At 41.1% G+C, this 27,019-nt stretch overlaps 2 protein-coding genes and 1 pseudogene across 3 annotated transcripts in view; 2 read left to right on the top strand and 1 right to left on the bottom strand.

Annotated features, from left to right (window-relative positions):
* The first annotated feature begins 545 nt into the window (after positions 1-545).
* Positions 546-10,644, top strand: LOC148349890 (uncharacterized). 2 transcript variants are annotated; one of them, XR_015853006.1, is made up of 4 exons: positions 546-660; positions 767-992; positions 3,835-5,004; positions 5,247-5,531. XR_015853006.1 is itself a non-coding variant. In XM_088355496.1 (4 exons), exons 2-4 carry the CDS (start codon positions 914-916, stop codon positions 10,246-10,248), a joined length of 2,382 nt encoding a protein of 793 aa, XP_088211622.1. In that variant the 5' UTR covers positions 546-660; positions 767-913; the 3' UTR covers positions 10,249-10,644. The 2 variants fall into 2 exon arrangements, 1 of the variants encoding a protein (XP_088211622.1); XM_088355496.1 differs by lacking the exon at positions 5,247-5,531 and adding an exon at positions 8,456-10,644 and having other exon boundaries at positions 3,835-4,344.
* Positions 10,645-11,364: 720 nt separating this feature from the next.
* Positions 11,365-27,019, top strand: part of LOC148349887 (uncharacterized) — a 28,628-nt gene continuing 12,973 nt past the window's right edge. The window contains exons 1-4 of the mRNA XM_088319970.1: positions 11,365-11,614; positions 12,354-13,365; positions 13,516-13,685; positions 21,782-22,891. Of these exons, the coding sequence (XP_088176096.1) occupies positions 11,572-11,614; positions 12,354-13,365; positions 13,516-13,685; positions 21,782-22,891 (2,335 nt within the window). The 5' untranslated portion in view covers positions 11,365-11,571. The remainder of the gene's footprint in view (positions 11,615-12,353; positions 13,366-13,515; positions 13,686-21,781; positions 22,892-27,019) is intronic.
* Positions 26,583-26,748, bottom strand: LOC148349889 (U2 spliceosomal RNA; annotated as a pseudogene).

The raw sequence follows: 27,019 nt of genomic DNA, 5'->3' as shown, positions 1-27,019 counted from the left end.
GTAGATTGAAAAACGAATTTTATCGTTGTTTTTTCAAATAATAATAATAATCGCGTCTGAAAAAAAAATCTCCCGATTTCCCATTTCTGAAACTTAACATGTATGCATTATTACATTGCCGTGTGCTCGTGTGCCACTGGTTAACCCCTCGCGTGCCAGCAGTGGCACGCGTGCCCTAGGTTGCCGACCCCTGGGCTACAGTAAAAGTAAAAAAAAAAAATCAAAATATCATGACTTGTTCAATTCCATACAAAGGTGAGGCTCATGAGTATATTAGAGATTATTTGGGCATTAGGAGTGTTTGCGTGGTTGGTTAATTGGATCCCTTCACCACTCTGGTCCCAGGGGCACCATTTCCTGTGGTGTGTCCTGGGCAAGTAAATCCCGTTGGCGCCCATTCCTCTTATACTTTTTTTTTAAAAAATATGTATTAAAAATTAACGCATTCACACTACAATACAAGAATCGCTTTGCAACGTTGCGTAACATTATATAACCAATTGCACAACGAAACATTAGTATTATCCTATGCGTAGTGAACGTGGAATACCCACAATGCAATGTGTACTGCGAATGTGCTCTGTATCCCACAATACATTGCGGTCGTGATTGGGTCGAAGAAAAGATGGCGACCGCACCACTAGCTGAATAAGATAGCAAGTACGAGAACTGACAGATTTCCTATGTTGGGCATACAACTACTTAAGCTGGACGTTAGAACGACTTAAAATTCTTATTTTTTCTCCAAATTCTGTACTGTTTGCAGGGCATTGTTTGTTCCCGACTGACACTTCCATTATCCACTTGACACGGTCTGTCTTCGGGCTCTGTGGCGTTCCGCTTCAGCCGTGTGGAGAAAGTGAAATATTTGCATTTAATTTGGTAAAAAAATCAACATTCGAACGCAGTAAAAATGAGCTCAAGAAACTTTACCGATGAGCAAGAGGAGACCGAGCGAGAACATCTAGAACCGGACGCTGTTTACAGGGCAGGTTGGTCATTTTTGTTTCTATTACCTGTGGTGGGAAAAAGTAATTAGTTCCAGCTACTTCATATAACAAATTAATTGCGTAACAACCCCCCACCCTTTCAGTTACACCATAAAGTAGCGCATTACTCTCAAAGTAACTCGTTACAAATTACCGTTCATACTCACTTTAAAGCCGACCCCCTAAAACTTATCAAAAATAGCCACATAAAGTAAATAGAAGAAAGTGTACAGGCCAACCCGTGGAAGATAAGAATCCTTCATATTTCTTGGCTTGTGCAATCATGGGAGCTTGGAAATTGACAGTTGAGACACTCCATATCCATTTTGTCCTGAAACCACTCAATTGATTCCTCATCAATTTCTGGTTAATGTTGTGTTGGGTAGGCAGCGTCAAGAAGAAGGATGCCTCTCGTCTCAATAAACTGGCTAGGAAAGCGAGCTCTGTTGTGGGCAAAGAGCTGGACAGCCTAACAACAGTAGCTGAGAGACAGGCACTGAAAAAGCTGAGGTCAATCATGGACAATCCATCGCATCCGCTTCACAGCATTATCTCCGGACAGAAGAGCAGTTTCAGTGACAGACTGCTGTCACTGTCTTGTACTACGGACAGACTGAAGAGATCTTTTCTTCCTCATGCCATGAGGCTCTTTAACTCCACCCGGCAGAGTAAAGGCCCACATTAAACCACACCACCTACATTGGATATTACCGAATCTTACGGCATTATGTGTTCTGTGTAGCACTATTTAGTTACTCTATATAACATGCTAAAGTGGGCATTTGCACGTCACACTGGGTATTTGTATATTGTATTCTTTTGGCTTTATTATTGTATTGTTCTCAGCTCAGGGATGCTGCTGGAAATGTGAATTTCCCTTAGGGGATGAATAAAGTATCTATCTATCTATCTATCTATCTAATGACCAAGACGTTTTCTGTTTTTCGCCATGCGTAGTGTATTATGAAAGTAATTATACAAATAGTCAAGTCGTGTTTATTTGTATTGCCCTTAATCACAAAGAGTCTCAAAGGGCTGCACAGATCAAAGACTGTTGCAAACTAGACTATTATGACATCATCCCATAATCTACATGAGTGCAAGGAAAAACTCAAAAACCCTTACCGTTAGGAAAATGAAGAAGCCTTGAGAAGGGACCCACATGAGGTAATCGCCCTTCCAGGGTGACAAAAAAGATCTGTTCCAAATACACCTCAAATGCTAACCCAATCCCCTCAAAAGATGAAGAAAAGAAGAGTTAATTCAAGTGCATCTAAGATATGCATTTGATGAATAAACTGCCTGAGGCTGCTATCATCATTTTAAGCCAGGAGATGGCAGAGAGTAAAAAAGTTTAAAATTATGGACAGCACTTATAAGGCTGAGAAACTGTGATTTTCATTTTCTATTGAGCACATTTAATAAATGAATTTAGGATAATTTACAGTCAATAATGAACAAATAAAAACCTATTTTTCTCATGTCAGCAACAGTATAATAAATGCCTGTTAAGAAACCGAGAAGCAAATAAGTTTTCTGAAGGAATGCCCCTGCTAACCAGATGCTGATAAAACCATTAAAAGTAACTACCAATACCTGCTTTTTAAAATAAGTTACTAGTAGTTGTGACTCTGGGTAGAAACATATGTTACCTTGTGAGATTTGAGCACCACCTGGCTGTACTTGCCCAAGACACACCACAAGTAATGGTGCCCCTTCAACCCGTGTGGTTAAAGGATCCAACCACCAACAATTTTAAAATCTGATTATTTTTGTGTGTTAAAAACTAACGCTATTGGGGGCCTGCCCAATGAATAAGTGAGCCCCCAAGAGTGGTCAACTTTTTTGGTGCCAACATTGTCCCCAATGTCACTTTATAATGAAAGTTCCACAATAAATCATCCTTATTTAACACTAGCACTTTTGTTAAAAAGGGTAAACTATTTGTGGAGTCGTAGCACCTTCTGGTGGCTAGTTTAGATAGATAGATACTTTATTTATCACTGTAGGGAAATTCACACTTCCAGCAGTATCCTTGTGGTGTTTATTAACAGGATGGCCTTGGGGTGCTGTGTTGTAATTTAGCAACAGAGGAGTGGATGACGTCACACGCTATGCCAAAAGTTCAACGTCCCTGCAGCAGTTGGAAATCTTTGTGCCCAGGGTTACACCGCCTCGTGTTCACGTAGATAGCGAGCCCACCTCCTCTCCGCTTCCCGCAGGCTTTTGTGTGTCTGTCTAACAGCGCTGAAGCCGGGTAGCTCCACGTTAGCGTACGGGATGCTAGATGTTTCCGTAAAACAGCAAACTGCACTCCCTGTACGGTTTAATGTTTTTCAGGCGCACAGCCAGTTCGTCGGTCTTATTTGGTAGAGTTCACATTTACCATGATTACGGACGGTACCTAAGACTTATAACGCCGCTAGACGCTTAGTTAGCTCCGGCTCTGCATCACGCCGGCACGAGTATTCTTCAGGGCAAGGAGTTGATTCGTCGAATAAATGCATTTTTGTGCGTTAAAACCCATAACCATAGGATAGAAAGTAATCCAAAGTGTAGTTGTCAAACGGGACGAAAAACACCGAAGATAGAAGCAGAAACTTAAAACGATAAATCACAAAAAAGAGTGTGTGAGTGTGTGTGTGAAAGTGTGAAGCACATTGTAAAGCGCTCTGGGAGGTCTTCATTGACTTGAAAAGCGCTATAGAAATGCAGACCATTTACCATAAAGAGCATGTTAAAATACTTTACATGCAGACGTCCTCACCTTTACAAATCCATTATTCAGGTATTTTTTTCGTGTATTTTTGATGATACAATACCATGTGTGTCTTGTGTCCCACAGATATCAGTGAAGAATTCCTTTCTCCTGTGCGAAAGGAACCAGAGTTTTCTAGCATTAAAGAGGAAGAGGAGGATGTGGAGCTTGTTAGTGTTAAAGAGGAGGAACATTTCACAGAGTTGCCCGTGACTGAGACCTCATTAACTACTGAAAATCGGATTAAGCATGAAGAAAACAACTGGGAGGAACCTCCAAGCAGCAGCTCCCATCAACACGTGAAAACTGATGACGACAAATCCGATACTGATGGAGACGAACAGTCAGAAGGCGATATCAAGTGTTCTCAGTGTGGGAAAACCTTTCAATTCAAGTGTCATTTGAAGTTGCATATGGTAGTTCACACTGGTGAGAAGCCATTTTCCTGCTCAATTTGCGGTCAAAAATTCAGCCTGAAAGCAAACTTAAACCAACATACAAGAACCCACACTGGTGAGAAGCCCTTTTCCTGTTCAGTTTGCGGTGAAAGATTTACTCTTAGTGGGAACTTGAAAAAACACACAAGAACCCACACTGGTGAGAAGCCTTTTTCCTGCTCAGTGTGCGGCCAAACATTCAGCCGAAAACATGTCTTAGAAGACCACACAAGAACCCACACTGGTGAGAAGCCCTTTTCCTGCTTATTTTGCAGGAAAAAATTCAGACAGAAGACACACTTGAAAAGACACACAACATTACACACTGGTGAGAAGTCTTTTTCCTTCGGGCTATGATTCCTGAGTCAGGCCAGAGCTCAGTATCACACGGGTACTGGTGATAATAGCAACGGTCACTGTGCTTGAGAGGATTTCATTTTTTGCATTTACATTTAAGAAATCTACCACTGAATGTACAGATGTGTGTTCACTTTTTGCTAGCCCCGCAAGAGGATGTCAACGTCTGTCTTTATTTTTAAACCGCAATTCTGTCTTTTTTGTTAGTATTGCATCCAAATTGTTGCATGATGGCGCCATTGTAAAGTCAATCATTCATATGCAGTAATCCCTTGTTGCATCGTGGTTAAATTATTGCAGTATAGCTACTTGGCAGATTTTTTTGTGTGCATTGTGTTCTGCATTCTGATTGGCTAAACGGTTTCCCCGGCTCTTTTCTGCTTGCCCGCACGACGATGACATTACAGTTTGAGTTGTAGACGTACCTAAAACCTGTTTATGTGTAAATCCTTTCCAACTTCCAGTTTTTAGAATAGAATAGAATAGAATAGAATATACCTTTATTGTCATTGCTACAAATGGGCTAACATATTGTGACAACGAAATTGGGCATGACACTCCAGTTTTACACATTCATAGTGAGGTATGAGCAAGAAGATAAAGGAACAGAGAAGATAATGTTATAAGACAAGGGGGATAAGGCTATAGTTATAATTTACATGGTATTTACACAAGAAATGTCGGCATGTGGGATGTTACATACAGGGTTTTCTAAAAGCCATCATGTTATTGAATTGCTCTGGACCCACAAAAGCACCAAGACGCAGAGGAAGATTGTTCAACAAACTTGCCTGCAACAGCACGTGGCTGTTTAGTGCTCTCGAGTGGCTTTTTGGGAAAAAATGTTTGATAATGGAAACAATAAAGAGTGCTTGAATTTGGTCATTAACACCAAATGCCGTTTTTATGTCCACACGAAGGTGACAAAGTATTATCTGAAGTAAAGTGGCTCGTCTCCCTAATCAATAAAGATATGCAATAACATGGAAAGATTATTTTAAAATTATAATCTGACAGTAAGTTATTTTTAACAATATATTGTCATGTTTAATGTATCTATCGACCTACCTTGGTCATATCCCTCGAGGGGTGACCGACAGCAAGACAAACGCATAAAATGACAAAGAAAATAAAATGAGAAAAAAAAATAGCAAAAATACAAACATTTTGGGACCCTGGCCAACCCAAATGCCCAAACAATTTAGGCACCTCGGCACCTAAATCGGTCATGCTTTCGTCCCTCCAGATGAAACTGGACACGAGAAAGCGGCAATGTCACTCGGGTCAGGGTGACACAACACACTCTTTTGTTCAACAGAATGGCCCGACAGCTTTCACTGGTTTACCCCTGCTGCATCATACAGGCCATCCTTAAGAACACGTCCACAATCCTACTATCCTATTACAACACCTCTCTACTCATTCCTATCACCAACAAGAGCTCTAGCTTCCACTAGATTTAGACCTCTTTCCTCCAGTGCACCTATAACACCATCCATCCACGTCAACCGCGGCCTTCCTCTTGGTCTCCTTCCGTTTACTACTGTTGTATGTGTGTGAGCACGCGTCTGAGCCAAAGTGTGGCGTGTGTTAAATGTTTCCAGCTGTTTCTATCCTTTTGGTTTGCGAATGTGGGCACCGCGTGTATTAGGGGCTGTCAGACAAAGTGTGCGTGCGAATCGAATTCGGTTTTGTAGGTTAAAAACGTTTGTGGTCGGAGCACGGAAGACGAGGAAATATAAATGAAAAAAGAATGAATTTACTAATTTGCTTTACTTCCACATCCTCTCACATTTGGTAACCCTATAACTAGTGTTTGCGAGACCTTTCAATCTCCCGCCCCCCTTTCTTTGCCTTTCTGTCTCTTGGGGAGTAGAGATAGAGAGGAGAGGATCCCCAATCCCCTCGCTCCCCCTACTTTAGTCACCTCTTACGACACGCAGCGGGTTACGGAGGAGGAATTCTCTTATCTCTCACGAGAAGAGGCCCAATCACCGCAGGGAAATGTATGTAACCTCGGTTTTCATACGCCTCTCAGTTCGAACAAATCGGTTCTCGACCAAAAATTTTGAGAAATTCTTGCTTCGCTTTTCGTTCAAAAAATCGGAGTACGAACGCCGGTACGCTAGGGGCGACGCTGAGCGGCGTACGAGTGTAGATTGCCCCCACCCCTTGTGAAGAACTGTTGTCACGGCAACGCGCACTCCTTTTCTGTTTTCGTTTTTCAAAAGCGGTGAAAGGATGGCTTCTGCCGACCGGTAAGAAATCCTATTCATAATTCTTTTCTTTATCCTTTAACCGCTCACCACTTGTTGTGGGGACCCGGGTGCTAAATGACGTGTAAACGACCTGGTTTTTTTATTTTTACACGTTCATGTTAGCGTAATCTTTCGTACGGATGATTACGCAAACCTATGATTAGCCTGGGTTAGCTTTACGTTAAATATTCAAGATAAACATTCAGGGTGTTGGAACGGATTAAAACAATTTTACATTACTTTTAATGGGAAAAAACGGCTTCGGTGATCGTACAAATCGGTTTTCGTACAAAGAAATGGAACGGATTACGGTCGAGAACCGAGGTTCCACTGTACTTGTATTTAACAAATACTCAAGCCTAATTATTTTTTTTGTTCTTTGATTTCAATGTATAATAGACTATTTAATGCATCAGTAAAAATACTGTAAACTGTTTCCGACTACCGCGAGAACTTTTGGGAAAACAACACTGCGAAAAACGAAAAATTACTGTGAGACAAACGTTTCAAAATAATTTATCATATAAAAAGAAACCGCAGTTATGATGCTTTGACCATGTCTAAGAAGAAATCAAGCAAAACAAAAATTTAGGTAACATGCTTATTACTTTTTATTTTAGCTCCTGCGTGTATATTTGAAAATTTTAGACGCGATGGCAATGCTTTAAGATCATAATCCGGAAGTCGGTGCCTTTTCTGGTGGTAAATACGGAAACGGAGCTTGTGCTTTTTTTGTATTATCGGGGCCAGTTTCTTTTATTTCGGCAACGAAGTGTTTCGATCCAGTTGCGAGGGAAAGCTCAATTAAAATGAATCAAGCGAGTGCTTGAAACCTGCGAAAGAGGGAAAGGAATATTCAAAAATAAGCTTCCAAGTCCCAAAGAGGAGCTCCTGTCACCGCCCCAAAATGGCGGTTTGCAAGCAGCTTCGAGTTGTGTTGAACAGATCAGGTTGGTCATTTATGTCCTACTTTGTTACCTTTCATATAATATCCTCGAAATCATCTTTTCTTGCACGTAAAACGCAATTGGCCGGGTACAGGGTAAAATGAGATGAGTTAAGCGGGAAGAAAGCCACTAACTGTCGTGCCCAGATAGCGGCCACTAACCTAAGTGAGTTTGTGTTTTTTAAAAAAGATTTGATTGTATTTTTCATTATTAGGACTTTGAAATATAGAGGAGTTTGTTTGACTTAAATTTCTAAAGTGAGAAAAGTCACATGGCTACACAATGTTGTCAGAAGGGGCTCTTTCGGCTCCCAAACGTTTTTTCACGTTGTCTTAGTTGCTTTCATTCATATATTACCAATGATCATGTAACATTATGCACACATTGACTTAAAAGCGAAACTGAAGAACAAAGAGAGAAAAAGAGCAAGAATAATGAAGCACAAAGCTATGAAAAAAAGGAAATGGCGTCACAGGCAGACGTAAGCAAAATGATGGATGTCCACAAGGACCAAAACTTAAACACCGGCTTCACCTGAAAATGAACCCCAAAACCATGAAAGCGCATTATCAGGAGCTCTTTCACTTACCGGCCCACGAACATTTAAATAAATCTATTCATATATTTATACAATTTGTCATTTCTTTATTATGGTATTTTGTGGTGTATTTTGGACGATACAATACCATGTGTGTCCTGTGTCCCACAGATGTCAGTGAAGAATTCCTTCTTCCTGTGCTGCAGGAGCCAGACTTTCCCGGCATTAAAAAGGAGGAGGAGGATGTCAAGCCTGTTTTTGTTAAAAAAGAGGAACCTTCAACAGAGTTGCCTGTGACTGAGACCTCATTAACATCTGAGAATCGGGTTAAACATAAAGAAAGCAACTGGGAGGAACTTCCATGCAGCAGCTCCCGTCAACACGAGGAAACTGATGATGACGACACTGATGGCGACGAACAGTCAGAAGGCGATATCAAGTGTTCTCAGTGTGGGAAAACCTTTCGACTCAAGCGTCATTTGAAGTTGCATATGGTTGTTCACACTGCTGAGAAGCCTTTTTCCTGCTCGGTCTGCGGCCAAAGATTCAACCTGAAAGGAAACTTAAAAAAACACACAAGAACCCACACTGATGAGAAACCTTTTTCCTGCTCCGTTTGCGGTCAAAGATTCAGCCTGAAAGCAAACTTAAACCAACACAAAAGAACACACACTGGTGAGAAGCCCTTTTCCTGCTCAGTTTGCGGTCAAAAATTCAATCGGAAGTATTCCTTAAAAGACCACACAAGAATCCACACTGGTGAGAAGCCTTTTTCTTGCTCAGTGTGCGGTCAAAGATTCAGTTGGAAGCAGGCCTTAAAAGACCACACAAAAATCCATACTGGTGAGAAGCCCTTTTCCTGCTCAGTTTGCGATCAAACATTCAGCTGGAAGAGTTCCTTAAAACAACACACAAGAACCCATACTGGTGAGAAGCCTTTTTCCTGCTCAGTGTGCGGTCAAACATTCAGCCGAAAGGATGTCTTAGAAGACCACACGAGAACCCACACTGGCGAGAAGCCTTTTTCCTGCTCGATTTGCGGTCAAAGATTCAGCCTGAAAGCAAACTTAAGCCAACATACAAGAACCCACACTGGTGAGAAGCCTTTTTCCTGCTCGATTTGTGGTCAAACATTCAGCTGGAAGCATGCCTTAAAATTCCACACAAGAACCCACACTGGTGAGAAGCCTTTTTCCTGCTCGATTTGTGGTGAAAAATTCAGGTGGAATACACAGTTAAAATCACACACAAAAAGCCACACTGGCGAGGAGCCATTTTCCTGTTCAGTTTGTGGTCAAACATTCAGCCAAAAGCGTGTCTTAAAAGACCACACAAGAACCCACACTGGTGAGAAACCTTTTTCCTGCTCAGTGTGCCGTCAAACATTCAGCCGAAAGGATGTCTTAAAAGAACACACAAGAACCCACACTGGCGAGAAGCCTTTTTCCTGCTCAATTTGCGGTCAAAGATTCAGCCTGAAAGCATATTTAAACCAACACACAAGAACCCACACTGGTGAGAAGCCTTTTTCTTGCTCAATTTGCGGTGAAAAATTCACTTTGAAGAGAACCTTAAAAGACCACACGAAAATCCACACTGGTGAGAAGCCATTTTCCTGCTCTGTTTGTGGTCAACGATACAGACTTAAAGGGAGCTTAAACAAACACACAAGAACCCACACTGGCGAGAAGCCTTTTTCCTGCTCAGTTTGCGGTCAAAGATTCAGCCTGAAAGCAAACTTAAACCAACACTCAAGAACCCACACTGGTGAGAAGCCTTTTTCCTGCTCAGTGTGCAGTCGGAGATTCAGCTCAAAGCAGGCCTTAAAAGACCACACAAGAACCCACACTGGTGAGAAGCCTTTTTCCTGCTCAATTTGTGGTGAACATTTTAGACAGAAGACGTACTTGATAAGACATACAAGAACCCACACTGGTGAGAAGCCTTTTTCCTTCGGGCTATGATTCCTGAGTCGGGCAACAACTCAGTGTCACACGGGTGATGGTGAAAAACGGTCACTGTGCTTGAGATGATTTCATTTTTTTCATTTACATTTAAGAAATCTACCACTGAATGTGCAGATGTGTGTTCCGATTTAGCTAGCTCCGCAGGAGGATGTCAACTTCTGTCTTTATTTTTAAACCGCAATTCTATCCATGTCTTTTTTGTTAGTATTGCATCCAAATTGTTGCATGATGGCGCCATTGTAAGGTCAATCATTCATATACAGTCATCCCTTGTTGTATCGTGGTTTACTTATTGCGGTTTTGCTACTTAGCAGATTTTTATTGGCTAAACAGTTTCCCAGCCTCTTTTCTTGCCTGTGCGACAATTACATTAAAGTTTGAGTTTTACACGTACTTAAAACCTGTTTATATGTAAATATTTTCCAACTTCCAAATTTCTAAAAGCCATCATGTTATCAAAACGCTTTGGACCCACAAAAGCACCAAGACGCAGAGGAAGATTGTTCAACAAAATTTGGTGCTATTGGGTGGCTTTTTCAAAAAGGTTTGATAATGGAAACATTAAAGAGTGCTTGAATTTGGTCATTAACACAAAATGCTGTTTTCTATGTCCACACGAAGGTGACAAAGTATTATCTGAAGTAAATTGGTTGGCCTCCCTAATCAATACAGATATGCAATAACGGAATGATTTTAAAATTATAATTTGACAGTTATTTTGAACAATGTATTTTCGTGTTTAAGGTATAGTATTTGTGTTTAACAAATACTCAAGCTTAATTCTTTTTTGTTTTTTGATTTCAATGTATAATAGACTATTTAATGCATAAATAAAAATACTGTAAACTGTTTCTAACTACCGCGTGACCTTTTAGGAAAACACTGCGAAAACCGAAAAATTACTGTGAGACAAACGTTTCAAAATAATTCGTCGAATAAAAATAAGCCGCAATTATGATGCTTTGACAATGTCTAAGAAGCAATAAAACAAAACAATCCAGGTAATATGCTAATTTCGTTTTTATTTGAGCTACTGCGTGTATATTAGAAAAGGTTAGATGTTATAGCAACGCTTTTAGATTAATAACCGGAAGTTGGTGCCTTTTCCGATGGTAAATACGGAAATGGAACTCGTGCTTTTTTGTATTACAGGAGACTGTGTCTTGTTTCGGCAACTAAGTGTTTCGATCCAGTCGCGACGGAAAGCGCAATTTAGCTTAAAATGAATCAAGCGAGTGCTTCAAACCTACGAAAGAGGGAAAGGAATATTCAAAAATAAGCTTCCAAGTCCCAAAGAGGAGCTCCAGTCACCACCACAAAATGGCGGTTTGCAAGCAGCTTCGAATTGTGCTGAACAGAGCAGGTTGGTCTTTTATTTCCTACTTTTTTACCTTTCATATAATCTCCTTGAAATCATATTTTCTTGTAAGTAAAATACAATTGGGCGGGTAGTGGGTAAAACTCACAGATATATATCGAAGACGAGATCAGCAAGTGCAGTAGAAGGCCGCTAACTGTCGAGCCCACATAGCGGCCAATAACGTCCCTTCTAAGTGAGTTTGTGTTTAAAAAAAAACATTTGATTGTATTTTTTACTATTAGAACTTTGAAATTTAGAGAAGTGGCTATTACGTGGCGACGTGATGTTGCCAGAAGGAGCGCTTTCGGCTCCCAAACGGCTTTTCACGTTGTCTTAGTTGCTTTCATCCATATATTACCAATGATCGTGTAACATTATGCACACAATGCCTTAAAAGTGAAACTGAAGAACAGATGAAGTAAAAGAGCAAGAATAATAAAGCACGAAGCTGTGAAAAAAATAAAATGGCGTCACAGGATGACGTAAGCTAAATCATGGATGTCCACAGGGACCAAAACTTAAACACCGGCTTCACCTGAAAATGAACCCCAAAACAGTGAAAGCGCATTCCCAGGAGCGCTTTTGCTTATCGCCCCATGAACATCGAAATAAAGCTATTCTTATATTTATACATTTTGTCATATCTTTATTATTTATATTTATTATTCATTTCATTTCATTTCATGGTATTTTGTGGTGTATTTGGGACGATACAATACCATGTGTGTCCTGTGTCCCACAGATGTCAGTGAAGAATTCCTTCTTCCTGTGCTGCAGGAGCCAGACTTTCCCGGCATTAAAAAGGAGGAGGAGGATGTCAAGCCTGTTTGTGTTAAAAAAGAGGAACCTTCGAAGGAGTTGCTCATGACTGAGACCTCATTAACCACTGAGAATCAGGTTAAACATGAAGAAAGCAACTGGGAGGAACCTCCAAGCAGCAGCTCCCGTCAACACGAGGAAACTGATGATGACGAAACATATGAGTCTGTACGCACCGATGGCGACGAACAGTTAGAAGGTGATAATAGATGTTCTCACTGTGAGAAAACGTTTCGATTCAAGTGTCATTTGAAGTTGCATATGAGAGTCCACACAGGTGAGAAACCTTTTGCCTGCTCAGTTTGCGGTCAAAGATTCAGCTGGAAGGACTCCTTAAAAAGACACGCAAAACTCCACACCGGTGAGAAGCCATTTTCCTGCTCTGTTTGCGGTCAAGCATTTCGCCGGAAGCAGGCCTTAAAAGACCACACAAGAATCCACACTGGTGAAAAGCCATTTTCATGCTCAGTATGCAGTCAAAGATTTAGCCGGAAACCGGCCTTAAAAGACCACACCAGAATCCACACTCCCGAAAAGCCCTTTTCCTGTCCGTTTTGTGGTGAAACATTCAGACAGAAGAGGCACTTACAAACACATGAAAGAACGCATACTGGCGAGAAACCATTTCCCTGCTTAATTTGTAGTCAAAGATTCAGCCAGAAGCAGGCCTTAAAAGACCACACAAGAATCCACACTGGTGAGAAGCCTTTTTCCTGCTCAATTTGCAGTCAAGGATTTAGCCGGAAGCAGGTCTTAAAAGACCACACCAGAATCCACACTGGTGAGAAACCCTTTTCCTGCTCAATTTGTGGTGAAAATTTCAGAAAGAAGGCATACTTAAAGATACATACAAGAACTCACACTGGTGAAAAGCCTTTTTCCTGCTCAGCTTGCGGGCTAAGATACTCAAGTCAGGCCAGAGCTCAGGAACACACGTGTGCTAATTAGAATAGCATCGGTTACACGGCTGTATATGATTTCATGTCTTGCATTTACATTAAAGAAATTCAGAACTGATTTTGCAGATTTGTGTACTCATTGAAATGTCTAAACTTTGGGGGGGGAGCATTGTGCCTTCGACACAGTATAGTGGAGATGCTTCTGATCACCGACACGTCTTCCTCTGAGGAAGCGGAGCCACGGGACTCTGAGGTGGCCTCTCATATATCTCTGGGGTTGAAGTCACTGAGGTGGTCCAAAAGCTCCCTGGTGGCAGAGCCCCGGCGGTTGATGAGATCCTCTAGGAGTTCAAAACGTCAGGTTCAAAACGATGTCCGGATGAAATAAACTTTTTTTATTACAATCAAACTCGTTTATTAAAGAATTGCAAGCACATTGAAACAAGGCAAAGTTTGCGTTCTTGGATTGTGATGAAATAATTCCACAGACTGAAGTGTGACCCTCCTTTTTATACTGTTTCATAAATTTCTGATTGGAGGATAGGGTATAACACTGGCACATAAGCGCATCCTGAATGGTTTAGGCAGGAATCACATATTCAAATGCAGTGTATAATGTTGGTCGCTAGATGGCGTAAGAGCATAATAAATGAAACGTCACAGCAGTTTATTGTCTAGGACATGGATAGGAGTCTTGGGAAAATGATCAGTGACCTCAAAGTTGTGGAGACAAAGTTAAATTGGTTATGAGAAAGTTATGCTCACGTCCTTGGGTTGCACAGTTTTACCAAAAGGAGTTCAGTGTACCTGATTGAAAACAGATTGGCAACTTCCTGCTCTGTAGAACCAAAGGTCCTTTGGCCTTGGAAACTTATTGAGTAAATATAAATGTATAAAAGCATTGTAATATAGTATAAAAGGCACACTTAGACCATAATATTCCTTACAATTAGGGCCCTGGATGTTGTAAGTGTATCATGGTTCACATGCCTCTACATCATCGCGTGGACATCAGGAACAGTACCTCTGGACTGGCAGACTGGGATGGTGTATCCCCATTTCAAGAATTGGGTACTGGAGAGTGTGTTCCTACTCCAGGGGAATCACACATTTCAGCCTCCCTGGTAAGGTCTGTTTGGGGCTAATGGAGAGGAGCGTCCGTCAGGAAGTCACTCCCGACTCCGAAGACACTTCACGTGTCTTGTCCAAACCCTTACAGTTGGAACATGTCCAGAAGCCGGAGAAGTTATTGAGCTGAGTATATTCCACATATTAATTTGGTTTTAGTTCCTGATATTTCATCCTCCGGAAAGCCTCTGGTTGATTGGTCCGCGCCGTGTTGATGCAAATTTCCCAATCGTCCTTTGAAGCTTGGGAGAAGTGTGATAGGTCATCGCCCTCTGTACAGAATGGGGCACGACACACCAGGAAGTGACAAATCACTGTTATCTGCACAGACAGAAGAAAAGGTACATTCCAAGGCAAAGTGCGGTTCACGACAAACCTTCTCTCATAGTTTGCCCTCAAACACTGAAGTCAGATTTTGGAACAAGTATATTTCACTTTACGTACGACAAAACAGTGTATAAAATAGTATATAACTTCAGCGACCAAAGTCTCCATCCATTATACTATTTTCATGTGGTACCACATTTGCACATTGATTTTATTCATTTGTGTTTAATACTTCGAAGCGCTTGGTCTTACTGCCAAGCATGTACGATCCTCGTTTTCACAAGAAGTGGGGTTTTTTTCTGGCAAAACCTTCCTCTTGAAAACTAAATTCTGGATCGACAAAACTTCTCAATGCCCAAAAACCAAAGCTGTCTAACCTCTGGGAAATACATACAGAACACCTCTGTCTTCTGGATTCTCAAAAATCCCTCAATAACCAAACACTGGGACAAAAAAAAGAAATTCTAACTTATAAGATTCCCAAATTGGTACAAATTCCACCTTTATTTACGAGTAAAAAAAAATGTTGTAGAAAATAAACTTGCATTTGTAGAATAGATTTGCATACATTTAGAAAGAAATGTAGAAAGACTTGCTTACAGTTGGGAGAAATGTTGTTTACATCTCGGGAAGGTCTCGGCGGATAAACAATCCTCCTTAAGGGAGGACAACAGATAACGGCAAAGGGCAAGGTGACATAAACTTAAGAACACTTCCAAATAAAGACGGAACCCTGGGCATGTACGTCTTCAGGCGTGAAAAGGGACGGGGCCAAACCGGGTACACGTGCTATGTTGAAAACTATAAAGACACACGCATATCTTTGATTCGCTGAGTCTCTTGTTGAAATTGTGTATCAATAAAAAGAACTCCCTCTTACGTCATTTTGATTCCTGCATTTCTTTGAACACGTATGAGGCGATTCAACAAATTGGTCTTATCTTCAACAAAAACACACAATATTCTTTTGTTGATGACAAAAAACAAAAATGAAGGATTTTTAGTCCAGAAGAATCCAATGGAAAGAGACTAACCGGAGTCTTTAATTTTTGTCCGTCTCAGTTCATCCAGCTCTTTTACATTTTTAGTCATGAATTAAAGACGTGAAAACTTGAAATTTCAACCAGGAGGGTAAGTGTCCTCTCACCTTCTATTATTTGGGCCCGATGTCCTGTCTGCCGACCACCACCTCAGCCGGAGGTTCATAGGCCTGGATCATGGATTCTGATCTTGTTCTTCGCGTTTTTAGTGGGAGACCACCGCAATACAAGTCTTCACTCGGACAATCTTCGCAATAGTCTCTCTCTGACATTTCGATGCAAGAATTCCATACCTATTTTTTTTAGGTGTTGTATAGGTCAACAGAAAACTGAAACCTCAGGTTTCTGCTTGCCACCGTTTGCACGTTCTTGTGTTATTAGCCGATTCTTAAAAGTTTCACTACACACCATATCCCGTTTTGAACAGCTTTTTTCGAGAATTCCCCCGACCTCTGTTTGCACCTTGGTCTCGTGGTTTCTTGACATGAGGTATAATAAAATTATAAAAGCTGATATACTTCATGTACAATAGGTCTACAGTAGCCAACCGGAAAGTAAACATACAAGGTTCGCACGTAACTTAGGTTACACAAACTTCAGAAGAATTGACTTTCCTTGGCTTGTACCCGCTTTAAATATATTTGTACTTTTATGTGGGACTGGAGTCGTCCAATTTCGTTGTCACAGCATATCCCATGTTGTAACAATGACAATAAAGGCATATTCTATTCTATTCTATGATAATGACGACTAATTAATAATCAATATTATTAACAATAATTAATTTTTCTCCTTTGAATGTCACTGGAGATATTGGCAATTGGCTATGAAAGTCCTTAAAAAGTGCTTGAATTCCGTCATGAATCCTGAAATGCAGTTGTCTATGTCCACATAAAGGTGACAAAGTATCATGTGAAGTAAAGTATATCCGTGTCCCTAATCATTACAGTTGTGTGATAAAATGGAAAGATTATTTTAAAATTATAATTTGACAGTATATTAATTATTTTTAATAATATATAGTAATGTGTGCAGCACGGCGGCGCAGCAGTTAGCGCGTGTACGGCACAGTTCTGAGGTCATGAAATCGGACCTCCTGTGTGGAGTTTGCATGTTCTCCCCGTGCTTGCGTGGGTTTCCTTCGGGCACTCCAGTTTACTCCCACATTCCAAAAACATGCATGACAGGTTGATAAGCCGGTACAATTTGTCCCTAGGTGTGAATGAGCGAGCGAATTGTCTGTCCCTGTGTACCCTGCGACTGGCTGGCAACCAGTTCAGGGTGTCCCCTGCCCATTGCCCAAAGACGGCTGGGATGGGCTCCAGCATCCCCGCGACCCTACTGAGGATAAGCGGTGCAGCTAATGAATGAATGAATATATAGTAATGTTTAAAGTGCAGTACCTATATTTAACAAATACTCAAGCCTGTAAATTGGGTTTATTCTTTGGTTTCAATGTATAATAGACTATTTAATATATCAATAAAAAACATACAGTTACTGACTACCGCGGGACCTTTTTGGAAAATAACACAGCGAAAAACGAGGTAAGACCAAGTTTCAAAATAATTTGGCCTTTAAAGCGAAACCGGGATTATGTTACATTGACCATGTCTAAGAAGCAATAAAACAAAACAATTCAGGTAATGTGCTAATTTTCTTTTAATTTTAGTTAATGTGTGTTTGTTTGAAAAGTTCAGATGTGATCGCAATGCTTAGATCAATAACCGGAAGTTGAAGCCTTTTCCGGTGGCAAAATACGAAAACCGAACTCGTGCTTTTTTGTATGACTGTAGCCAGTCTCTTGTTTCGGCAACGAAGTGTTTCGATCCAGTCGCGAGGGAAAGCACAATTTTGCTTAAAATGAATCAAGCGAGTGCTTGAAGTCTGCGAAAGAGGGAAAGGAATGCTAAAAAAAAGCTTCCAAGTCCCCACGAGGAGCTCCAGTCACTGCCACAAAATGGCGTTTTCCAAGCAGCCCCGAGATGTGTTGAACAGAAAAGGTTGGTCATTTATTTCCTACTTTGTTACCCTATTTGTAGACAGGGTTGGGTAGGATTACTTTAACTTGATTACTTTTGGATGACCCCAATACCAAATATGCCAATAAAAGACAAAGGAAACTAAATATGAATACAATGATGACTCACAACACGTGGTAAGCTTTCTCTCCTGGCTTTGATCTCCGGCAAAACTAACATAAAATGCAACAGAAAAAAAATGAAAATAAATCCAAACAGCTTGCCAACATCATTTTTGCCGCTCCATGTGTTCCGTTACTCCCCAAGCCTGCACAAAATTGAGTCATTTAATTCATATTTAGTTTCTTTTGTCTTTTATTAGCATATTGGGTATTGGAGTCATCCAAAAGTAATTGTAAAGTAATCCAGTTGAAGTAACCCTACCCAACCCTGTTTGTAGATGACCTTAGCAGTGGTCACATACCGTAAAAATGTGGCAGTTTGACGTGTGAACACAAGTTAAATCAAGCACATTTGTGAAGGCTTTCTCTGTAAATGAATAGGATGATTGATGTAAAGCAGGGGTGTCAAACTCATTTGAACTCGGGGGCCACACGATAGAACAAACATTCTGTCGGGGGCCGAACTAGTAGATTAAAAAGAAAGTAAAAGAGAGATAAAGAAATAAGAGAAAAAGGGAGGGAAAGGAGAGAGGGCGGGACAAAGAGAGAGAGGGAGAGAGCGTGAGAAACAAAAGATAAAGTTGTGAGAGAGGGGGAAAAGAAAGGGACAGGAATAAAGAAATCCAAAGAGAAATAAAAAGACAGAAGGAGAAAAAAAAGAAAAGAAAGTGTAAAGGGTTTGAAGAGAAAAGAGAGAAAAGGAAAAAAGGAAGTTAGAGCAAAAGAGGTTAAAAGACACAGAGAGAGAGAGACAAAGAGCAACAAAGGAAGAGAAAAAGAGACACAGAGAGTGAAAGAGACATAGTGGGAGAAAAGGGGTGGAAACGAAAGAAAGAGAGAGAGATGTCAATGTCTTTGTGAGAGGCGCCTGGCTTTGGCAACATCAAGTTGACCTATTTCAACCTGTAGCTTGTTTTTCTCTTGCGCTTCTCTGAGTGTTGTCTCGCGGGCCGGATTCAATCCCTTAGCGGGCCTGATTTGGCCCGCGGGCCGCCTGTTCGACGCCTGTGATGTAAAGTAATCCACATGCCTTGTTATACTCCATAAAATACTTGGTATGAGTTAGCACTGGTGGTTGTCAATGGTCGTAAGAGTTGTCCTTAAAACATTAAAAATGGAATCATCAACAGTTTTTCTAGATGTAAATCTTTAAATGCAGTTTGCATTTGTAATAACAACAAGCATTGATTTTGCGGCTCAAAATTTCTGAGACATATTACGGTGCTGTGGAATGCTCTACCCCAGTGGTCAGGAACCTTTTTGACCCAAAGAGCCATAAAAGCAAAAAATGTTTTAAAAAGAAATTGAGAGAGCCACATCACATATTTTCAGACAAAATTGAAAAAAAAAACCTGCCAAACACGCTCTCTGGACAAAAGCATATTTTATTTCACTGTGTGTCATTTGATGATTTCATCAAATGTATGAAATGATAATAATGCCAAATCCTGTGTCCCAAATCATTGTCAATATGGCATTTACAATTTGTCTTCCACCTTCAGTTAAGAGTGTTGAGGCATTTTTTTCCATGAAATTCGTCCTTCAAAACGGTTTCCAAACAATATGCATGCAAAGTTATTTTGTAAAAATGTCACAAATGACTGCAAACGATAAGAATATCGTCATATTCACTTTGGGTGTAGACTGCACTGACCGAGAGAGAGAGAAGGAAGTGCCTTGCGCTGTATGCAGGGATCCTCCCACCTGTACTGCTCACCCAATCAAAGTCGTTTGCCAGCGTTTTTATTTATCACTTTAAATGGTTTCTTATCGAACTTCTGCATGAAGTTGCTTCGCCCTTATATGGACCAAAATCGGGATGAAATCACTTGACTTTGGAACGCCACAGAGAGATGTGCAATAGTTACATTTTATTTCCGAGCCATATGCACTCATGAAAAGAGCCATATATGGCTCCCGAGCCACAGGTTCCCTACCCCTGCTCTACCCTCTGAGATCCGTTCTGCAACTTCACTGTGTCTAAATCGAGACTTAAAACACACTTAAAGTTTATAACTTATGCTAGCCCCAGGAGGCTGTCTACCGGAGACTTCCTGTGTGGAGTTTGCATGTTCTCCCTGTGTTTGCTTGGGTTTCCTCCTGGCATTCCGGTTTCCTCCCACAGTCCCAAAACATGCATCTCAGGTTAATTGGCCGGTCCGAATTGTCCCTAGGTATGAATGAGCAAGTGAGTTGTCTGTCCCTGTGTGCCCTGCGACTGGCTGGCAACCAGTTCAGGGTGTCCCCTGCCCACTGCCCAAGGATAGCTCCAGCACCCCAGTGACCCGACTGAGGATAAGCGGTCCAGATAATGGATGGATGTCTGTATACTGTCTGTTGATGACCTTGCATCCTCCATCTTGGCCTGGTCATCCTGGAAGAGGGATGACCTAATGTGCGGCTCCTGATCAAGGTTTTTTTTTCATGTTCCTCATGCTGAGGTTTTTGAGTTTTTCCTTGCCCTCGTGAACGTTTTAGATCAGGGGATGGTGTAATAGTATTCTGTAGTCTGTACAGCTCCTTAAGACCCCTTGTGATTAAGGGCTTTACAAATAAACATGACTTGAAAATACAGGGTTTTGGGGGTCCCTTTAATCAGTATAATAAAGTAACATAATGCACAAAATGAATGAATATTTCAATATTCATTAATAATAATAATAATATGTCATCAAATGAGATGATTGTCCCCAAATATAGCCTCGTTACATCCACCAGAGTCCAGTGAATGTAAAATATTTACCCGAAATCACACAATAATGCCATCCATCTATCCAGTATCTGCACCGCTTATCCTCAGTAGGGTCACGGGTGTGCTGGAGCCCATCCCAGCTACCTTCGGGCAATGGGTAGGGGGACACCCTGGACTGCAGTTATTCGATGCAGACTTCTGATTGGCTGCCGAGTATGCAAATTGCCAAACAAACCGAAATTTCCAAACTGAACGAAGATTTCGAAATCGGAATAAGGCAAAAGTTTGATTTTTTTTATTGTTTTGTTCTCTTGAAAAAGTTGTCGGCCACCCGGGCGGAGACGTTTTGTAAGTTGTACGCCCGACGTAAATAACGCGCGCCCCGGGCGTCCAGGCAGACGTTATTTCAGACACTGCTTATAGCAAAAGTACACCGCAAGGTATAAAACAGGTCAAGAAAGAAATGAAATGAAATAAAATGAAATGATCTGCATTTATATAGCGCTTTTCAAGTCAACGACTTCCCAAAGCGCTTTACAATGTGCTCCACATTTCCCAATAGCGGCCTTGCAGCCATGTAAGGCGCTAACCTGCTTATTGGGGGTATTAGGGGTTCAGTGTCTTACCCAAGGACACTTCGACATGTAACACGTACGAGCCGGGATTCGAACTGGGATCCCTTGATCCCAAGACGAGCGCTCAACCTCCTGAGCTACTGCCGCCCCTACAGAAAGCGCTTACTGTCCTAAATGTTTGTTGCATAAAAAAATGAGTAAGCATGACATAACACTAAATTAATACAATACATATTATAAACAGCATGTTAAAATAATAATAGAGAACAAATACATACGTCCTCACCTTAACAAACCCAAATAAACAGGGAGACATAAGCAAAATAAGGGATGTCCACAAGGACCAAAACCTAAACACCTGCTTCACCTGAAAATGAACCGCAAAACAGTAAAAGCGCATTACCAGGAGCGCTTTCACTTACCGTCCCACAAACATTTAAATAAATCCCCTCTATTCATATATTTATACATTTTGACATTTCTTTAATATGGTATTTTGTGGTGTATTTTGGACGATACAATACCATGTGTGTCTTGTGTCCCACAGATGTCAGTGAAGAGTTCCTTCTTCCTGAGCTGCAGGAGCCAGACTTTCCCGGCATTAAAAAGGAGGAGGAGGATGTCAAGCCTGTTTGTGTTAAAAAAGAGGAACCTTCAAAGGAGTTGCCCGTGACTGAGACCTCATTAACCACTCAGAATCAGGTTAAACATGAAGAAAGCAACTGGGAGGAACCTTCAAGCAGCAGCTCCAGTCAACACGGGGAAACTGATGATGACGACACATCAGACTCTGCGCATCCTGATGGTGACAAACAGTCAGAAGGCGATATCAAGTGTTCTCAGTGTGGGAAAACGTTTCGACTCAAGCGTTATTTGAAGTTGCATATGGTAGTTCACACTGGTGAAAAGCCATTTTCATGCTCAGTTTGCGGTGTACGATTTACTTTTAGTGGGCATTTGAAAAACCACACAAGAATCCACACTGGTGAGAAGCCCTTTTCCTGCTCGATCTGCGGTCAAAGATTCAGCTGGAAGCATGCCTTAAATAGACACACAAAACTCCACACCGGTGAGAAGCCCTTTTCCTGCTCGATCTGCGGTCAAAGTTTCAGCTGGAAGCATGCCTTAAATAGACACACTAAACTCCACACCGGTGAGAAGCCCTTTTCATGCTCAGTTTGCAGTCAAAGATTCAGCCTGAAAGCAAACTTAAACCAACACACGAGAACCCACACTGGTGAGAAGCCTTTTTCCTGCTCGGTGTGTGGTCAAGCATTCAGCCGAAAGCATGTCTTAGAAGACCACACAAGAACCCACACTGGTGAGAAGCCATTTTCCTGCTCAATTTGTGGTAAAAAGTACGCCTGGAAAAAAAACTTAAAAGACCACACGAGAATCCACACTGGTGAGAAGCCATTTTCCTGCTCAGTGTGCGGTCAAAGATTCAGCTGGAAGCAGGCCTTAAAAGACCATGCAAGAATCCACACATCCGAAAAGCCCTTTTCTTGCTCGTTTTGTGGCGAAACATTCAGACAGAAGAGGCCCCTAAAAACACATGAAGGAACTCATGCTGGTGAGAAACCATTTTCATGCTCAGTTTGTGGTCAAAGATTCACCTGGAAGCATTCCTTGAAAAGACACACATATCTCCACACTGGTGAGATGTCTTTTTCCTGCTGTTAAACATTAAAGTTAAACATTATATAAACTATTTGGTGGCAATATTACTCAAGTAAAAACACCTATTTTGGTTTAAAACTACTTCGTGGTAGCTGCACCCCTGCTAACGCCACGGCGCGGTTTATTATTTGTCAGTAGAAAACAGGAAAAGGAACACACACACACACACGCGACTTCACAATAAAAGGATACAAGATAGAGAACCGTATAAAAGAGGAAATTAGACTGATGTTTGAAACGTGACTTTATGTGTGTGTGTGTGAGAAAGGTGGTTTTTATATTTAGGAATATCAAAACTAGTTATTTTCATTGCATTGAATTCTGAGAAATGCACATATCCAAAATGGCCAACTTTACATTTCCCCCCTGTTGTGAATTTCGAAGAACTTTACAGAAGAGAACATCAGATTGGTAATTTCACGGAGAGGCAAAAACCTTCAAAAAGGAAAAAACTTCCTCTCCTTCAAGGAATGTCTTTTTCTGGGAAAACTGAGGATAAAACAAAAACAGACAAAAACATACAAACAAAAAATTGGACAACTAAAACGAACAACAAAAAGTAGCCTTATTTTTAGTGTGGTTCATTCTTTTCAAAAATGAAGACAAATCTCTAGTTAAACAATCGTTAACTATAAAGTCATTGATGGAGACCGCGAGAATTTAAATAAACAGAATAAAACAGGATGAAAAGAACCCTAAAATCATTTTCGAAACTGTAGCATTACGAGTTAGGCAAGAGATTAGAATACGATTGCATGCCAATTTATCAAAAATTGTATGCATAAACAAACCTTCAAAACCGTATTTCATTAAGAAAAATATTTAATTTTAAATTCTAGCAAATATGACAACCGGCATCGATAAAATGTGTGGATGTCTTACTATAGGAATAAAAACAATCAAAAGCATTATTAAAATATCGCCTGTTACCAAGATTGATCCTTCATTAAGTTTGAGACCTAATGTCGAAACGCATCAGAAAAACCTTTGAGTGATAAGATGTATTTTCTTGTAAAGATAGATAGATAGATAGATATATACTTTATTCATCCCCGTAGGGAAATTCACACTTCCAGCAGTCTACCCCGTTGTTTATTAACAGATTAACATGATGCCCTATGGGGTGCTTGTAGCGGAGTGGATGACGTCACGCTAGTCCAAAAGTTCGACATCCCTGCGGCAGATGGAAAACTTCTTTGTGAAAATCCAGGGATACACCACCTCGTGTTAGCAAGTCCGCCTCGTCTCCGATTCCCCCCGGCTTTCGTGTCTCTGTTTAGCGGCGTTGAAGCCGTATAGCTCCGGGTGGCTACACGTTAGCGTCCGGAATGCTAAACGTGAGCCACGTTTCCGCAAAACACAGCAACTGCGCTCCCTGTGCGCTTCGATGTTTTCCACCAGCACTCGATGATCTTATTTGGTCGTGAGTTCGCATTTACCATGATTACGGATGGTACCGAAGACTTATAACGCCGCTAGCCGCTTCGCTAGCTCCGGCTCTTCTTCCTCGATAGGCCCCTTCATCACGCCGGCACGAGAATTCTTCAGGGTAAGGAGTTGAAATTCCTTGAATACACGCATTTTTTGTGCGCTAAAACCCATGTCCCATAGGATATAAATAATCCATAGTGTAGTTGTCAAAACGGGAAGAAAAAACACCGAAGATAGGAGCAGACAATAAAACAATAGGGCAGCTGCTGGAAAAGGCAGCCGCTCGTGGCAGCGCCGCTTTGAACTCATCTCATCTCATCAGCCGTACCGCTTATCCTCATTAGGGTCGCGGGGGGGCTGGAGCCCATCCCAGCCATCTCCGGGCAGTGGGCAGGGGACACCCTGAACTGGTTGCCAGCCAATTGCAGGGCACACAGGGACAGACAACTCATTCGCTCATTCACACCTAGGGACAATTTGGACCGGCCAATCCACCTGAAATGCATGTTTTTGGAACGTGGGAGGAAACCGGAGTGCCCGGAGGAAACCCACGCAAGCACGGGGAGAACATACAAACTCCGCACAGGAAGTCTGGAGCTGGATTTGAACCCACGACAGGTTCCCATGACATGAACTGTGCCGCACAAACGCTAACCACTGCGCCGCCGTGCTACTAAATGTAAATACCTTGTCATAATACGTTCATTACATGATCTGATTCATGTGAAAATACATTTTTTTCCTCTTCTGTTATCTCAATTGCCAAAAGTTTTTTGACCTAGCATTTGAACCAAGTATTTGTTAAACAGAGAATAAACAAAAATGTCAATCAAAGAATCAATCAATTAATCTGTGTTATTTTTGATTAACCCAGTATCTATGTTTATAGTTGTGGGGTCCGATGTGTAAGTATGTGAGACTTGTGGAATATCTGGCTAGTATCAATAAAATTGTGTGATGTGTGAGAGCTGATACCAATGTAATAAAGCAGTCTTTAAGGTCGAGATTTCAACAAAACAATATCAGAAATTGAACCAATCTCCTTTCTTCTCACTGTTTCTGGAGTCTTATTTTGGTACTTTTACGACCACCAGTTTTGTAGATAACGTTGTGGAGTCCGATACCTATCCTCTCGGGAGAATAGAGTAGGACATTATTCAACGAATCATGACGGCTCCTCGAGCGAAAACATTTCGTTCTTTCCAGCCAGCGTGGACAGCTGACAGTGCTGTTTTGTGCATTATGCCCCGACCGCGTTGTACCTTGCGCATCAAGATTTAAACATCATTACGAGACGGAACATGAATATGAATTCAAGGCGGAGACATTAAAACGCGCTGGGTCCATGTAGCAAACAAACACAGACCCTTAAAACCTTTTGTCGCTGCTAAAAACACCACCACTGTAGCTATCTAACAAATTGCTCACTGAATAGCAAAGCACGGAAAACCATTGACTGATGGCGAATATTTTAAAGAAGCGTGTGTGTGCCTTCTGCATTGCTGCTGTTTTGATATTTTCTGCGACAATATATCATTGATGAATGGTATAGTAGCTGATCATAGTACTTGTTTTTTGATTGTAGTTTATAGGTAATGAAGAATGGTTGATTCTGGTTAATTCTTGTGGTAAAAAGTTGAAGTCAGAATGGCTACAGGCCTTTCCACATGTTGTTCACATTCATATTTTAGTTAATTGATGAACAAGAATAGTGGAAGATGAATAAGTTAGTTATGCCAGTGTTTTTCAACCAGTGTGCTGGGGCACACTTGTGTGCCATGAGACCTTGTCTAGTGTGCCGCTGGAATTTTCCCAAAAAATCAGGCCATTATTCAGTATTTTTGCACTCTTCAGACAAGGAACTGTAATCGTCATCCATATCAGTATGTGGCATTAGATTTTTAAGTACTTTTTATGGACTAATTATCTGCTCTTGAGGTAGCACAGTACATTTAATAACTTAATTTGTTTAACAAAGATTGCACTGTAAAAATAAAAAAGCACATTCTTTTTTATTTTAGGTATTTTTTTCTTCTTTTTATATAGTAATTATCTGCTTAGGATGTAGTACAGTGAGGGGGGGGGGGTTAAGGGTTATTGATCTATTTTCGTTATTCATTATCCATTATCCGTTATCGGTCAGTTCATAATACGCTACATAGCCTAGGAGCCGGGACACTTACTCTCAGCCAAAAGGCCAAGCTAAGGTCCTAGCCCTAAAGCCTTGCTGCGATCATTGCGAATGCACCGTTCCCGGAGGTACTGCAATACCGGGCCGATGCGTGGAGTGGACAGAGCAAGCTCATATTCCATCTCCGAAATGCAAAAATCAAAGATAGTGACTTCATAGAAAGTACACAAAAGGCCAAGCTAAGGACCTAGCCAAAGGCCAAGGCCAGGCCAAGCTAAGGACCTGGCGAGAGGGAAGAAGAAATGCAATGGAAAGGCCATATTTGACAACTTTATTTTGAAACATTTTAAACGGACGATGTGCCTCGAAACTTTTTTATAAACAAAAGTGTACCTTATTTCAAAAAGGCTTGAAAAACACTGAGTTATACAATTAAAATGTCAATGCATGTTGTATATTTGGATTGGTGTAAAATAACTCTGTTGGATATTAAAAAATGTGCGAGTCATAAATCTTAGTGTGGCACATTTAGAATACCCACAA

This window comes from Urocampus carinirostris, chromosome 16 (genome assembly GCF_059441175.1).
Source record: "Urocampus carinirostris isolate Australia breed hairy pipefish chromosome 16, RoL_Ucar_1.0, whole genome shotgun sequence".
NCBI classification, from domain to species: Eukaryota; Metazoa; Chordata; class Actinopteri; order Syngnathiformes; family Syngnathidae; genus Urocampus; species Urocampus carinirostris.
The sequence above is the reverse complement of the archived record's forward strand: the minus strand, read 5'-3'. Positions and strand labels throughout refer to the sequence as shown.